The 16,820-nt window shown below is 49.3% G+C and overlaps 1 protein-coding gene across 2 annotated transcripts in view; it reads left to right on the top strand.

Annotated features, from left to right (window-relative positions):
* ARHGAP22 (Rho GTPase activating protein 22) overlaps positions 1-16,820 on the top strand; it is a 160,959-nt gene that overhangs the window by 21,388 nt on the left and 122,751 nt on the right. For both annotated transcript variants that reach the window (XM_087431820.1, XM_087431819.1), the window contains exon 2: positions 5,351-5,550. In XM_087431820.1, coding sequence (XP_087287946.1) covers positions 5,351-5,550 — 200 coding nt within the window. The remainder of the gene's footprint in view (positions 1-5,350; positions 5,551-16,820) is intronic.

The following is a 16,820-nucleotide window of genomic DNA, read 5'->3' as shown; positions in this document are numbered from 1 at the left end:
ACACAGGCTGTTGGGTTCTGCAGAGCGAGAGGAAGGAAGAGCTTCAGGAAGAGGAGAGTGATCAACAGTGTCTGCGCACCAAGGGTCTCAGATGTCGAGACCCAGAACCAGACTGGATTGGATTTAATCAGAGCGGTATCAGGAGAAGACAAAATCTCCAAATGCAAGGGGTTGGCAGGGACTGGGGAGTGAGGGAGGAGAGGCTGGGAGTATGGGCCACCCTCTCAAGAGATGCTTGTCAGCGAGAGGAGGTCCGCGTTCACCCGGCATGTGCACAGATTTGAGCCGAGAGGTAGCGAATGCCACACTTGTTCTTTCCTCCCAAATCGGAGCCCCACCTCCCCTGAGAGAGGCCCAAATTCTGGTCACCCTTCAAGGCCCCGCTTGGGTGCTCACTCCTCCAGGGGGTTCTGCAGATGTCTATAGCAGGAAGGTCTGCACCTTCATGTAAGCGTCTGCAGCCTTTCTTGTCCACGGGGCTGTGGCTCTGTCATCTCTGTGTGGTTGCTCTTCGTGATTTATTTCTCCTGCCAGATAGGGGCTCCCGGGGGAACACGAACAACTCAGAGTTCTGCACTGTACCTGGAGCAGTGCAGTGGGTTTGGAAGGCAGGAATGAATGAGTGAGTGAATGAATGAATGATTGTGCTTTTGAGCAGAAGAGCCCGACTTTGAGGAGGGTGAAGGGTACCCTCCTCCTCCCTGGGTCACGAGCCTGCCCTGGGCCTGCTCCTGGGCCCTCTCCAGAGACTCCCATCAGTTCTGGAAGCTTAGAGTATCAAAGCTATTTGACCTGAAACCTTGGCTTAAATATTTCCAGAACTGAAAAAGTTGATTCAAGGAAGTGCTGAGGACAGGAACAGCGGATATTAATAAATCATAACAATGATTATTTTCCTTTCAAGACACTCAGTTGGCCTTATAAGCAATATCTGTGTGATTGATCAGCTGGGGAGAACCTGGGCTGGTTTGGCAGCGTAAGTAGCATCCGCAGGCAGTGCCTCCCTGGTGACCTGTGGGGAGCAGAAGCTGGCCTTTCCTCTCCTCTGCAGAGCCAGGGCAGGGCAGGTGGGATGCTCACATCTGCTGAGACTAAGACCAGCCATAGCTTCCCGCCCCAGGTCGGGCCCAGCCTCCTTGCCCTGGTGAATGAGGCTCCCCCTTGCCTGCTCCCTCCATACCTGCAGCCCTCAGGAGGGCGGTCTCCAGGGCTTGGGGATCAGGGCAGAAAATGCCCGTTTCTTTGCCTTGCCACAGTGAGGGAACTCTGGGCCCATCACCACCGTGGTTATCTGTTTATTGCACAAGTGTGCTGGGCGTCTGCTCTCTGCTAGGCTCAGCGTCCGGGGTCCTATGCTGCCCTCGGACAGTGCCTGGACAGAGAGCACCTCTGCAGACATCGCCCAGCGCAGAGCCAAGGGCCCTGCACTCATCAGTGTCAAGATGCACTAATGAGTCACCGAGTTTTTGTCAAGGCCCTACTGTATCCTGGCCCTGCACAGGATGCTGCAAGGGATATGGAAGGAAGGGCAGGCGCAGCCCCGGTCCTAGCAGCGCTATGATCTTGTCAAATGAGACAGCTTCAGGCCCTGTTGTAATAGAAGACAAGAGACAGAACCAGGGATGTGGTGCTAGAACATTCCATGAAGCTGAAGAGGGTCTGTGGAAAGATGGGTGGTTCCAAGCAGCTCTTGCAGATTCCCTGAGAAGATGAGAATAAACAGTGGAGGCCTGAGCCAGTCCACTGACTCCAGAGATTCGTCACCCACTGGGGCCCAGCTCCTGCCAAGGCTCATGTTAGAAATCTCAGGTAATTAAAAAACAAAAGCCTAGGCCCTGGTGACTTAATTTTACTCTCGATTCTTGACCCATTAAAGGAATTTTAGAGATGGGAAAACTGAGACCCAGACAAGAAAACTTGGTTACTGAACCAAGGGGACACACCTGTCCCCTCTCCCTCCTCAGTCCTCCGTCAGACTCCCCCAGAATACTGGGGTCATGGTAACCCTCATCTCCATGTCCCCAGGGCCCAACACAGCCCCAGACCCTGGATGAGGATCAGTGAGTGTCTGTTAATCCAGCCCTGCTCCAGCCCCTCGACAGCTTGAGATGGGAGGAGAGACAGAGAAGCTCCTAGAAGTGGCAAGGCCCCTCCTGATGCCTTTGCACCACATTGGGCAGAGCCCCCACCTGCCTGCCAGTGGCTCAGCCCAGCCTCCCCCAGGCAGGGCATTTACCCCTTCATGGCAGGCTGTTGAGGTTGCAGAGCAGTAGGGCCATGGGCACCTGGAGATGAAAAGGCAGCCTTTCCAGGGCTGCAGGAAGATTTCTAGGGAAGGGCTGAGGCTCATGGGAGAAAGGGAAGAGGACTCAAGTGACCCATGGACCTGCAGGGACCCCAGCCACTTCCCCCTGTCCTGCTCCTAGCCAGCCTTTCCCACCAGGGGCAGTCAGTTAAGTGGACAAAGGGAGCAAGCAGATGCTTCATACTGTTAATAGAAGCCCATGCAAAGATGTTCCCTGGTAAGTAATCCAAAAACACGGTGAGCTAAGACAATAGCTATCATTTTATACCTACTAAATTATGGAGTAGGAATATTCAGATTATGATAGTTCATGTTGTTGGCTATGAAGACAGTGGCCCCTAGTGTAATTTTGTGGTGTAATATATCCACACACCATTTTTAGAAGGAACACCTAAGGAGCTAAAGGCCATAGGAAGGTCCGTGCCTTCTGCCCCGTGAGCTCACCTAGGAAGCAGTCTTCAGGAAATAGATCTGCATGGAGACGTCCACTGCATTTCCATTATCATAATCATTGTTGCCATGGTAACAGTTACTGGGCACCTTGTAGGTGCCAAGCACTCTGCCAGGCGTGGCCATCTCTCCTTCTCCAAGTAGCCTGGCTGGGTTTGGTACTGTCATCCCACGTGGGCCCAGCTTGCTGATCAGCAGACTGAGGCACAGAGAGTTCACAGAGCTGGCAATGACCTGAGCCCAAGTCTGCATTTCTTCAACTGGACCCCCTTGCCTCTCCAGTTAAATAACTGACGTTGGAAGGAATCCAAGCACCCAGCAATGAGGGAATCTTTAGGTAATTCACAGGGAGAGTAAAGAGCCATAGAAATAGAGAAGAGAAGTACACTTTCATCTGGTCCACATCAATATGCATGGGGACCAGGACCAGCAGAAAGATGGGGAGCAAAGATGTAGATCGGCTGGTAAGAGCAAGAACAAGTGATGCTCAGCCTCGGGTGCTGGGCTCTGCGGGGCTTCAGAGGCAGGCCACTTTCCTGGAAGAGGAGCTGGGCCGTGCCACCCAGACTTGACTCCTCTGATTTGCCTTCTCTTCAGTCTCTAGAAAAAAACCCGCTGCCTTCAGGGATTGCCGATCCCCCTTCCGTGCGCTGGGGAGGGCCTGGAAACATCCCACTTCCTCTCTGGGCCAAAGCACAGCCAAGACAAGGCTGGAACATTCAACACCGGCCTCACCACAGCCGAGGGATGGCAACAGGGAGTCCAGGCGGGGCGGACAAGGACCTACATGGGCTGACGTGCGAGGCTGACGGTACCCATGGAGCCGTCACGGCTGGTCAGAGTGCTGGAGAGAAGAGACGATGCCCCCCCTTAATCCTCCTGCCATCAGTGAGCTGACCCCTTATAGAGCAGGGCCCACAGGATGGCCTTGTTATTTTTTGCTGTTGTAAAAGTGATAGATTCAGGATTATATACCAGGCCATATAACGCTGGAGGCAAAACTGGGAACCACCAGGCCACGGGGTCTCCTTGGATACCAGCCAAGAGTCATGTTACATTCAATGTCATGTTAATACACAGACATGTCTAGCAATAAGGGCAAGCCTAAGTAGCCTGTGAAATGTGGCAATAATGACTTACATCCATCGCCTGCCTGGCACGCTGCTGAGGGCCACACAGTTAGAACTGGATAAGTCATCCTGTCCTCCCATCCCTACCCCTCAGTCTAGAGGGACTGAAAGGCAACCACACAGGTAATTGCCAGCTACAGACACATGTCCTGGTAGGGGTTGGAATGGCTGCAGGAGATTTAGAAGGAAGGTTCTGCGGAGTTGGATCTTGAAGGATGAATAGAAGCTCACCATGCAGCCAAAGCCAGGGGTTGAGTGGGAAAGGGACGGAAGGAAGATCCAGGTTAGTGGGACAGCATGGACAGAGTGTAGGCCAGGCTTAGGGAACTGCAGTCACCAGTGTAACAGGAGGAGCTCACACACACACACGCACACACAGAATCACTGGTACAATGCAACAACTGTGGGTTGCAGGGACCATGTGTTCCGATCAGAAGTTAGGATCCGTGGTCTGAGATTGACAAATGTGGTTACATTAGGACTCAGAATTGTTGCTCCCAAGTCCATGATGGCCCTCCTAGTGACCACTGCAGCAATATCCCTGATACTGCCCAGAGAGAGGAGAGGAGCTCCCCCTGGGACGGAGGAGAGGGAGGGAGGGGAAAGGCTGGGAGGGCCAGGAGGGAACAAGAACTCAGTCACCACAGTGAAGGGCCGTACCAACCCTGGCCGAGCGCTGGTCAGTGGTGTCAGCTGGGGAGAAGAAGGGGCCCGCAGGGACAGAAGGGCTCACGGGATCTCAGAGGCAGGAAAGACAGCCCCTTTGCCCTGCCAATGAGCCATCGACAGGTCACAACAAAGAGTTGCAGCAGACGCCCAGCGGTCCAGGCTCACCCTGCCAGGATGGTCCCAGGGAAGCAGCAGGTGGCTTTGGGGGGTCTGGGCAATGTGCTCAGGTCTGATGCCTCCAGAGGAGGGGTGCCATGCAGAAACCACGGAGAGGCTCTGGATGGGGCCAGCTCCCTCAGGGCCTGAATAACAGGAATGCTGCTAGAACATGAGCTCCAGCAGAATCCAGATTTTTATGTTTTTTGTTTCACTGCTTTATCCCCGGCACCTAGAACAACGACTGGCATATAGTAAGTACCCAATAAATAGTTGCTGAATGAATAAATAAATGAACCATTGAACAAGTGGAAGGATGGATGGATCCATGGACAGATGCATGGGTGGATGAATAAACCTGGGGAAATGGAGAACCTAGGACCCCAGAGACACAGCAGAAACTCAGCAGGCAGGCAGGCTGTGTACCTACATCAGGTGGATAACTTTGGGCTGCTGCTGCTGAGTTGCTCCAGCCCATGCCCCTTCCAGCCCGTGGGGGAAGTAGGCTGAGCATGATCATGCCCTGCTGAACTAAGCTCCCATGCCCTGGTGGCAGGGCAGCTGGGATGCCAGGATGGGGCAAGGACTGACAACAGGCACGCCATCCTTCACACTCACTGTGTGTGTTCTTGGCTTCCAGCCCGCTCCAAAAGCCTGGTGATGGGGGAGCAGAGCCGGATCCCTGGACGGCCGCCTTGCCCCCACAGGCTGGGCCCCGTGCTGAAGGCGGGCTGGCTGAAGAAGCAGAGGAGCATCATGAAGAACTGGCAGAAGCGCTGGTTCGTGCTGCGCGGGGACCAGCTCTTCTACTACAAGGACAAAGACGAGACCAAGCCCCAGGTGAGAAGCACATGTCCTGTGTCCAGTGGGCATCATGGGGGGGCTCCAAGGGAGGGTTACCTCTGCCCGGGAGAGGGGGGGAAGGCAGAGAGACCCTCCTGTCAGGTCCTCCACCCCTCAAGCACCCAAGCCACTGGCTCCACTCAGTGTGCCATTTCACTGGGATTTCCAAAGTGATTTTTAGCCCCCGTGTTCCTGGTATCACAGCTTGTTTTACTGAAGCGCATCCACGGCCTCAGTACTGAAAATGTTTCCTTACAGTGTTGATAGAGAGCGTCTCTGCACAGCTTAAGGAAACAACTCTTCCCTAAGTTCTTTTCAGCCTCTTAGTGCTTCTAAGGAGGACACAAGTGCACACATTGCATTACTTCCCCTGTCCAGGGAAATGGTAGCCAGACAAATCTAACCTCAAACTGCAATCTGGTCCTTGTGAAACCCTTGTGTTGGATGCCTCTGCCTCTCATTGGCTGCCTCTGCCTCTCATTGGCTGCTTCTGTTTCCCACCAACGCTGCGAGATACACCCGGGGTGCTTACCACATCTGCCTTTCTATCCAAATTGCACTAAGTTCACTCACTCAGAGCGACTAGTGGCCTCATCCCACGGTGGTGTGGCCTGGTCACGGTTGGACCGTGCAAACGTAATAATGAAGTGGCCCGTGTGCTGCCGTGCAAGGCAGCTGGGCTTGCAGGGCTTGGGCAATCCAATCCTTGTTGTGGGATTCAGAGAGAGAAAGGACATCTGGGAGATCCCCTCATTTCTCTTGGGAAAAATGGGGAAAGGAACTTAAAGGACTTGTCCCAAAGGATGTGCTCCTGGTCATTGCTCCAAGTTGGAAAGAAAAGGGAGATCCCCTTGTTGGAGGTCAGAAGTCACAGAGTCTCGCTTGGCAGGCAGGAGCTGTGCACGTCTCAGCAGTTCCTCCAGTGTGCTCAGGGGCCTGGGTGGCAGCGAGGGTGCTCAGCGATGGGCCGGGGTGAGGAGGTACCTGGGCACAGCACAGGGTCACATCGACATCACGGTGAGATAATGACTGTTTCACCCCTCTTTCAATTCTTCTGAGTATATCAAGGAGGACATGTCATATCTTCAATACTTCTCCAACACTTGGGATCCTCCCTTAAGAAAAAATGGAGCTCTGGGGTGGGAAGGAGCAGGCCTCAGCTCAGAGACTTCAGTGGCACAGTAACTGGCTGCAACTTAATAACTTTCTGCCTTCACTGTGTTTATTCTGATGGTTAACTTCTGTTTACGGAGAGTAATACTGGTTTCCATTCATGATATCACGTTTTCCTTTCTAAAACATATCTAAGCTAAAAACAAGAAGTGTTGCACCGCGACGTGACTGGACTTAATGCCACTGAACTATACACTTAAAAGTGGTTAAAATGGTAAATTATGTTATGTATATTTTACCACAACAAAAAAAATACATAACACGTGAGACCACTTAAGGAAAACTTTTACATAAATAATAGTACAGATGGGAAGTGGGTGTGACAAAAATCCTGAAGGTGGATCTAAACCAAAGTTTGGGGAACCCGGGTCTTATCCAGCCTCCCTGGTTTTATAAGGAAAGAAAACAGCCCCCAGAGAGGTTGGGTGCAACATATAGGAACGTTGGAGTTAAACAGATCTGAATTTGATCTGATTTAGGTCTAGCATGCCAGCTGTATGACTTGGGACAAGTCACTTAAATTTTTTTTCTTTCAGTTTTATTATTGCTCAAAAGGAGACATCATTACCTATGTCACAGAGACGTGCTAAGGATTAATGTAGACATGTACATGACTGAATGCAAATCCTAGCACAGGGGGCACTGAAGTCCAGGTACCCTCACACTCCCTCCGCCTTGTTTTTGCCTTGCTCCCCCCTCTCCCGGCCTTGCCCCTGAGCCTGCTGCCCAGATCGGGCACCACACCTCTGGCTTGCCCACTTCTTTCCTGGCTGACCTTTTGGTGACATGTCACTCTGATGACTGTGACCAGAGTTGCCAGGGTCCTCAGCCACTCAGAGTCCTGCCTGTAGCCCCTACTGTCACGACCACCCCCCTCCCCCAGGCCCAGCCCACACCACCATCTCCTGGGAGAACTGCATCATGATGCTAGGTGAGCCCAGTGGACTAAAGTAACACATCAAGGTCACCTAGGCTATGTGTGGACCCCTGCCGCAGGCTTCCCCACATATTCCTCGTGGCAAGCCCTGGGTGGTCGTCAGCCACCAGCTGCAACTCCATAAGGAACCTCCATCTCCCCGATTTCCTGAACCAGACATTCCTCTTCCTTGCCTGCCACTGTTTCCAGACTTCAATGGCTTCTAGTGGAAACAGCTAATAAAATGGAGGCATTAACATACCCAGTCACCAGCCAGGACATAGGAGGAGCCCTCAGGCCCAACCCAAACTAAATCAGGGCTTTCATTGCTAGGGAGCCATTGGATCCCAGAAAGGAGCCAGCATCTCCCAAGAGATGCCAGCATCACATCCAGGGCTCCTCTTTCAGCCTCTCTGAGCCTGGCTGACACTCCCAAATCCTCCTGGGACATTGTTCCTTGCCATAATTCTCCCTCCCCAACGAAGCCTAACTGCTCTGGCGGCCGCATTGCACAGGTTCCCAATCTCAAGAAGGCAATTGGTCAGATTTGACTCAGTTAGCTTATACAGTATGATCTCAAACCTGCATGCTTGCCAGCAAAATAGCCCACACATTTCCACTTAATTGCACGAACTACATGTAATGGACTAATTCTCAATATCTGGTTCCTGGAGACATGCGCCCTGCTGACGGTTTACAGTGACAGAAGTGCCCAGGCAGCGAGCACCCTCCTGACAGGTGGCCTATCATCTGTCTAGGGGACGTAACTGTCGAGAGGAGGGATGTCCAGCTCCCCTTGATGCTGCCCAGAGCACATAACGCTTGATGAGGATCACTCTCAACCCACATTCTTGTTCTCTCTCTGGAGCCCTATCTCTTCCCCTCTCCCCTTCACACGTGCAAGAAGGTCAGCAGAGGACAGAGAGCCTAGAGATGGGGAAGATTGGTGGAAGACGGAGGAAGAGGAAGTGGCTTGCTCAAGCTCAGATGGAAAGACTAGGCAAAGGCACTTTAAAACAGAACCCAAAAGTGTGCCCCTGTCCCTCCAGCTTTCCCCAATACAAGTCCCTGGTAGTTTCCAGCAGACAGGCCCTACAGTTTCACTAATAGAAGATTCCAGGTTTTTTCATCCTAATGTTTTAGCTTCTGCTTGAAATGTTTCTTGAACCATGAAAACTCCTGCCACATCCTTTGTCAATCAGCCTGGTCATTTCCGCTGTTTGAGGACTCACTTTCAGTCTAGTTATCCTGGTCCTTTGCTTGTGGGTTTCCTGGCTTTGAATAGAAGCAGAATAGAACAGAAATGGAAAGTATAACTTCCAAGACATGAGAGGGAAAAAATGTAACAAAGTAAATGTAATCAGTTCAACAAATAGGCAGAAAATGAGGGAAAAGGGGAAAAAAACAAGAAAGAAAGGTAATAGAAAACTAGAAATAAATAAGATGGCAAAGAATAGGTGCAAACATTTCAGTTGTCATAATAAATGTGAGTAGGTCAGATTCGTCTGTCTGTTAGATGATGGAAAGTGGAAGATTGGCTTTAAAAAAGAGAGCAATAAACAAAAAGGTTGAAAAACAAAACAATGGAAATAAGATAAGCCAGCAAATGTGAGCAAAAAGAAAGCAGATTTAGCCACATCAAAATCAAATAAAATAGAATTCAAGGTGATAAGAGTAAAAGGGAACAAAGAGAAATATTTCACAATAATATAAATAACATCCCACCAAGAAAATAGAGGAGCTGTGAACTTTTATGTTCTGAATGACATAGCTCTGAAGGAGACATAAACAAAAAAAACAAACAATACTCATTGTTTGTCACTTTTTTCAAAAAATTAAATCATAGAGACACATTCATTGACAATAGCACAAAGAAAATAAAACTTAGAAATTAAGGACAAAATGATAGTGAATGAGGGTGTGTATGCGAGAGAGATCTACACATGCGGAAATAAAATACTCACACTTCATAATACCTCCCAAATTAATAAGAAAATCTAAACTTAAATTCTAACTGCTAGTTAAAGATGACATTTAAAAACCCCAAAGCTCCAGTAAAGAGCACTGAAGGCGTGCTTTGGAAGGTGTAAACGCACGTAGATGGAAAGGACGGGAGGGAGACGGCAGCGGCAGCGTTCGGATGCCTGAAAGCAGATGGGCGATAGAGGCAGCTGACTTAGCAGACCCGAGAGAGCAGAATTCCAAGCCAGCACCAGGGAGAGCACAAAAATCTGCCTGGTTTGCAAAGCAGTACCCTGTCACCCCCACCAAAGACTCGGGAACTGGCGAGACCACATATCTCCGGAAATGAGGGCAAAAGAGGAACTAAAAACAGGAGAACTGGTGCGAAATCAGTTACTAAAGAGCAATTAGATCCCAGATCTCCTGAACAACCTAATGCAGAGCCATGACTGCCCTCCCCACCTCGGGCGAACACTGGAGTTTATTCTCTGGGAAGGTTGAGAGAGAGGCACTTCATAGTGAGGACCTGGCCCAGTCGTTGGTGGGAGGACCACACTGAGAACAGGAGGGTTAGACAGAAGTTGATTTGCAGGCCAGTTACTTGGCCCTTCCCATCTTCATCGCACATTTGGCTCCCAGGCCCCTACAGCCAGGAATAGCCCTCAGGAAGGAAATGAAGAATTCTCATTGGAGACTCTGACAGGCCAAGAAGAAGAAGTACTGAGAGCAGGGTTTCCCCAGGGAAACAGCCCAGGCAGATCGCTCTCTCTTGTCTGCCATGTGAACGGTTCCCCGCCTCCCTCATACAACTTCCAGTCAGCTGCTGAGAGCACCGCTAGGTAGGAGCAAAGAGCTCTGGGTCATTAGACATCAAGGAAGGACAGATGCAATCACAGGAAAGAAAAACAAGCACGTTGGAGGCAACCAATCTATGCAGGGGGAAGAAATCTTTTACGTAAAACAACCTTTAGCATCCTCAGAGAGACTATAAAATGGGCAGTCAGAGAACAAACACTCTCCCAGAATTCAGAAATAAGATATCAGAAACAAAACCTCAAAGGAAGGGTTGGAGGAAGACCTTGACACAATCTCCCAGAAAGAAGAGAAGAGCAACAGAGTGTGAAAGAGGAGAGACAACCCAACGTCTGAATAGAAGGAGTCCTAGAAAGCGGTAAGTTCTAGGAAGTGGTAATCTAGAAAGAGAGAAGAAAGGAATCCTTAGAGAAATGCTTCAATTACATTAAATTTCCCAGAATGGGAGTAAAGACACTGAGTCCTGACTGATATAACCAGAGTTACCATGGTCGCCACGGAGGTTCAGGAAGGCACATAAGGAGTGGGGGAGGGGCACACGGCCCAAAATCTCGGCCTTCCATGCCGGGAATGCCTTAGATGATGCCTCAAATTTTAAATCAAGACATAGTAATATAAGCATTATTATTTAGAAATAAACATAAGAACCAAAAAAAAAAAAAAAAACCTCATCTATAAGAGCTGAAAGTGGTGACTGAGATTCGGGCGATGGTTGAAGAGGAAGAATTGCTGCCTTGTAGAACTATTCGATTCTTTAAACTCTGCTGAGGTATAACTTTTAAAAAATAAACGAGGGGTGGCCCAGTGGGGTAGTGATTAGGTTCATGCACTCAGCTTCGGCAGCCCGGGGTTTGCGGGTTTGGATCCTGGGCACAGACATACGCACCACTCATCAAGCCGTGCTGTGGCGGCGTCCTACATACAAAACAGAGGAAGATGGGCACGGATGTTAGCTCAGTGACAGTCCTCCTCACCAAAATAAATAAATAAATAAATGAAAAATAAAAAAATTTGTCACTAAAAAATAAGTGAAATAAAACTGAAATAATTTATTTCTGGAATTTTCAGAATATGTCTACTACAATTCAGATCTGTAGGGTAGGGCTGTGAGGGGCATGGAGAGTGAGGTGGTGATCAGAAAACTTGAGATTTATCTGTATCCTTTTAATTTCTCACAGTGAGACTATATTCGTTTAAGTCCATATTTTAAAATCTTTTTAATTTAAACAAGAAAAGAAAAACTAAAACCAAAAGAGGAAAGCGACATGGATACAGTTCTAGAGAGTTCTTCAGGTAACCAGAAAGGGGATCAGGTGAGGGGTCAGACAAAGGGCTCCCTCTTCTAGACAGAGCCAGCCACCGAGCCCAGCGGCAGCTGCAGAGCTGGCCGTGGCACACTGGAGGTGCTCAGAAAATATGTTTAAAATAAACTTTGGGGGGACCTCTGTGTCTGGCAGCTCCCACCCGAGGAGGAGCCCAGAGTCTCCGAAGTATAAGTGTGGGGCACATCGTATAGGCAGGAACACAAACTGCAGACGTGGCCAGAAGCTGGACGTGGAGGGGCTTGGGTGCCCCACCCAGGAGCTGGGTCCTCATTCTGTCGGCAGTGTTGGGGGGCTGTGAAGGTTTGGGGCTCAGACTTGGTCTTAAAAACTGCAAGAGGGAAGTCTTCCTGCAACAGTACAGGCAGGGGTTGGGAGGGGGCCAGGCTGGAGGCAGAAAGACTATTCAGAGGGGGGCTGTGGTCCTAACATCCCTTGTAGCCTAGAAAATCTCCACAGGCTGGAGCAAGGAGGTGGGAGCCTTGGGAGCAGCAGAGGAAAAAGCGGGAGAGGTGACGCCTGCAGTCTCAGATCTGCGCCCCTGTGGCTGATGCAGCTGTGGCTTCTAGCAGAGGCGATTTGAAAATCACTTTGAGGTCAGGCTGGGTTTTGTTTTGTTTTTTTCCAGGAGGAGAAGTGATGGGAAGCTTGGCAGTGGGAGAGAAGATTGATTTCAAGTTTGATTTAATTTAGAGTAAAAGCTTGGAATTGGGAGGAGGAAGGACAAGATGGATGGGAAAGCAGATGCACTTCTAGGAGTGAACATTAATATTGGACAATCAGAAACCAGAGATCTTTAAGAAATAGGAAACCTCAGGGGAGGAGAGAGAGGCCATGTGACCCTGGAGCTTGAAGGTCACAGGAAACGTTCCAGCCTGCAGCCAATCATCCCTTTTCTTTGGCTGTTGTTTACCAAACGTGTACATCAAAGAAAAGACGGTGCTGTCAAGAGCTGGTTCCTTGGGTCCTTGCCCCTGAAGAAGGTGCCTGGATTGTCTCTGTTTTTAGGATGAGGGAACTGGGGGGCTGGCGTCAGGCCTAGGTTAATGGGCGCGCTCCCCCAGCGCCTGAAGTCTGGCAGAGTGCAGGGATGCGGCTGGGAAGCAGCCCTTTGCTGTGCTGCTTCGTGTCTGCCTGCAGAACCTCGCGACCTTGGCTGTGTGAGACTCTGCCCACCTTATCTCAGCACTGTCTGGGGCACAATTAAGATGCTGTCGGGCTGGTCAGAGCCCATCCCAGGCTCACAGGAAGTCACAAGGCAGCCTACGTGTCAGACATTCTTTCATACCTAGACCTCATAAATCCCACTCAGCTGGAGTTGATTTAGCAAACGGTAACTGAGCATCCTTCATAAGTTGTAAACTGTTACTCAGACCAGCCAAGAGGTCATCATCATCATTATTATTACTGCTGTTGTTGATATTCTTACTGTTATTTTATAGCGCTTCCTTCCTTTAATGCCTGTTCTTTGTCCTAGACTGTAGACTTCATTCAAGCAGGGCCTCAGTCTGTCTCATCGCTTCTCTTTCCCCCCACCCAGCACAGTGCCTGACACGTCATTAATGCTCAGTAATTTTTGATGCTTACATGAATAATTGAATGAATGAGTGAATGAAGAAATAAATAAATTAAATGAACGAAGGAACGCTCTGACCCAGCCTTATGTCAGACCCTGGGTGGGAAATATTTCGTTGTCTTTATAAAGTGCCTGATGGTTGGCAAGGAGTTTATTGGACTGCCTGCCACTATTAGAATTGTAAGCTCACCAAGGTCGGGATTTTGTCTGTTTTATTTACCTCTGTGTCCTCAGTGTCCAGAGCAGTGTCCGACACATAGAAGAAACCCAATAAATACTTGTTGAATAAACATTCACAGTTTCCTTTGAGCCTCACAGTAAACTTACAAGGGCAGATACAATTAATTTCCACTGTACAGATGGAGAAAGTGATGTTCAGAAAGGTGGAATGGAAGCTTTCATATTATAATGGAAAGAAAAGAATATTTGGAATCAGAGAATCTGAGTTCAAATCCCATGTGTACCACCTACGAGCAGATCGTTGAAGCCCCTCTTGCTCCACTTTTGGTGTGGTGTTCTGGGGCTCCGGCTGCACGAAGGTTTCGACAAATGAAAGTTGTTGGCGGTGCTGTTGTCAATGCTGCCTAAACACTCAGTCAAGATTCATATAATCCTCAGAATGGGATCTAAAATGGAAGACCTCCAAGAAGCGTAGGAAGGCTTCTAAAATGAAATGTGAAAAGCAGGTGACAGATCCAGAAAGCAGGGATCGCCCGAACCGACAGGCTCCCTGTGAGCTGCCCTGAGCATGGTCTGCATTGCCTTTTTCAATTAGGAGTCCAGGCCAGTGGGTGTCAGGACTGCCGTGGACACCCGGTGTCTGGCCTCAGCAAATTGTTTTACGGAATCCTGCATGATAGAAAAGAATGACAGATTTCCAGATTTTGGCTTCACTGCTTACCAGCTAGTAACTAGAGAAGGTATTTCTCTCTCTGAGCCTCAGTTTCCTCTTTGTGAGACGAAAATAACCACACCTACCTCATAGGGCTGCCGTAAGAGTAGGATTCAATATATAGGAAATACCCTAGTGGTGGGCTTCTCCCCTGGGTGGAACTGTACCCAGCGAAGATTAGCAAATTGTCCAACTCAATCAAACAAGAGGAGTCCAGTGGCATGCAGTACGGCCCTGATCTTGGCTCTGCCTTCCTTCATGGGTTTGACTCTAAATAAAGCTAACACACATGCATTGTGGACCAGGCATGGTTCTAAGTGCTTGGCATGTATTACCTTGCTTTAATTCTCACAGCAACTCTACAAGATATGTGGTAGATAGTCTCCAAGGATGGCCGCCACCCATTCCTCCCCTCCCTACATGCATGCCCCACCTCCCAACAAGAAATGGAGTCTATTTCCCCTCCTCTGCACCTGAGCTGCCCTTGTGACTATTTAACCAATAGAATGAGGCAGAAGTGATGATGTGCAGGTTCTAGGTTCAGCCCTTGAGATGCCAAGCTTTTTTCTGCTTTTGCTGCGGGAAGCTGCCGCCATGCTGTAAGGATGCCTGAGTGGACCACAGAATGATGAGGAAGCATGTGGAGGAGGGAGACCACCTGGCCCAGGCAGATGCGTGAGGCCATCTTGGACCTTCTAGCTCATTCCAACCACCAGCTGAATGTAGCCGAGTGAGTGACTCTGGACCGTGCCAGGTGGAGCAGAAGAACTGTCAGCTGAGCCCTACCTGAATTCCTGGGCCACAGAATCATGAGGAATAATGAAAAAAAAATCACTGTTTTTTAAGCACTAAGTTTTGGAGTGGTTTGTTATGCACCAATAGATGACTGAAACAATTTAGGAATGATTATTTGCCCCACTTTCCAGATAAGGAAACTGAGGCACAGAGAGGTTAAGTGACTTGCTTGAGATCACATAAAGCTAGTAAGTGCTAGGGCCAAGACCCAAAACTCAACAATCGACCTCAGAATCCACTCTCTTAATCATTAGGCTACTGTGTATTGTTTTTGATGACATTAAAAATCCAAAATCACACGTAGTGAATTCACGGAGCTGGGAGGAACAGCAAAGGTAGAAAAGAGCATTGAGATTCAAAATAATCTTGACAGGGTGGTTTCATGGGAAATTAAAATTTCCCATGAAATTTTAAAATATTAAAATATTAATTAAAATAATTAAAATATTAAAATAAAATATAAAGTCCTCCCTTTGGTTCAAAAAATCACTTGATTTCACAGAATGGAGAGACCTAGATTTAAGAATAGGTTGAATGAGACACAGTTAAAGTTTGCATTACTGGAAAGCTCAATATAGACTAACAGTGAAATGTGGTTGCCCGAAATCTGCTGAGGACCCTGGGTTGTACTGAGATGCGTAGAAATTAGAACAAGAGAGGGGACGCCCACTGAGCACTGCCATGGTCAGACCAGGTCACAACTGGAGAATGATGGTCCCCTCAAGGCACCCTATTTTCAGCATGTCAGGGACAGGGCAACCAGGATGGTGAGGGGTCTGAACTCCTGCCCATATGAGGGACAAACTGAATAAATCATCTAGAGAAGAGAAATCTTGGGAAGGGCACTGGATCAGGCACCGCATCCTCATGTGAACAAGACTATATTTATTCTGTGAACCTCCAGAAGCAGTAGGAAGAACAAATGGAAGTGCCTAGAGGCCACCATATGTGAAGAACACTCCGTTCCAGTGGAGTGGTCTGCTGGGCAGGGATGAGCTCCAGTCCCAGGTGCTGGGTAAGCCGAAACCAGACTGTCACCTAACTAAGCAGCTTCAAGGAGAGTGGATCGTTGGGTGGGAAGTTGACCAGAGATGATCTCCTTATACCCTTTCAACTCTCAAAGCCAAGAGGTCAGTGGAGACCTCATAAAGCCAGGAAGAATGGAGGAACAATAACTTGAGTCAGCCAAACCATAGGGGTTTTCAGAAGTCCTACCCTAGACGAGCAAAGAATGAGGCCAAAGAAGCAGGCGAGCTCTGGGGGTCTGGCCAGAGCTGGCCAATTACCCAGAATTCCTACTGTTGGTGCCACTTGAGGACTTTGGCGGCCATTTTGTGCAGAACTCAGCGTTGGCACCTGGCAAAGGTCTTTGTAGAGACACGATTGGCGGCAAGAGGACTGATGGATTCAGACCTCAGTGCCATGGAACCTTTGCAGCTGGTATCTCCAACCAGTCACGTTTGGCCTGGTGAACTTGCCCCTGACTTCCTGAAATCCCAGAGAGCCTGGCTCCACTTCCTCCTTCATTCTTTCCACCTGCAAATCTCCGTCCACAGAACAGGCAGCTGATTACCTCCCTAGCTGCTTCCATGGATCTTGGCACAGCAGATTCCAGTCGATCCAGCTGTGCTCAGAAGGAACAGGTGTGAGCGTGAGGGAAGGCGCCGAGGCACCACACAAGCCCTGCTCGCCGCCCCAGGACAGCTCAGCAGCCCTTGAGCAAATGTCCTCACAGCACAGCAGAAACCACTGTGAGCTCATTCACGTCGATGGTCACAGTGTCACTAGTGCTGCAGAAGAAAAAGTTAATAAATGTTT

Source organism: Ceratotherium simum, chromosome 6 (assembly GCF_057802395.1).
Source record: "Ceratotherium simum simum isolate JZ-2026a chromosome 6, ASM5780239v1, whole genome shotgun sequence".
NCBI classification, from domain to species: Eukaryota; Metazoa; Chordata; class Mammalia; order Perissodactyla; family Rhinocerotidae; genus Ceratotherium; species Ceratotherium simum.
The sequence above is the reverse complement of the archived record's forward strand: the minus strand, read 5'-3'. Positions and strand labels throughout refer to the sequence as shown.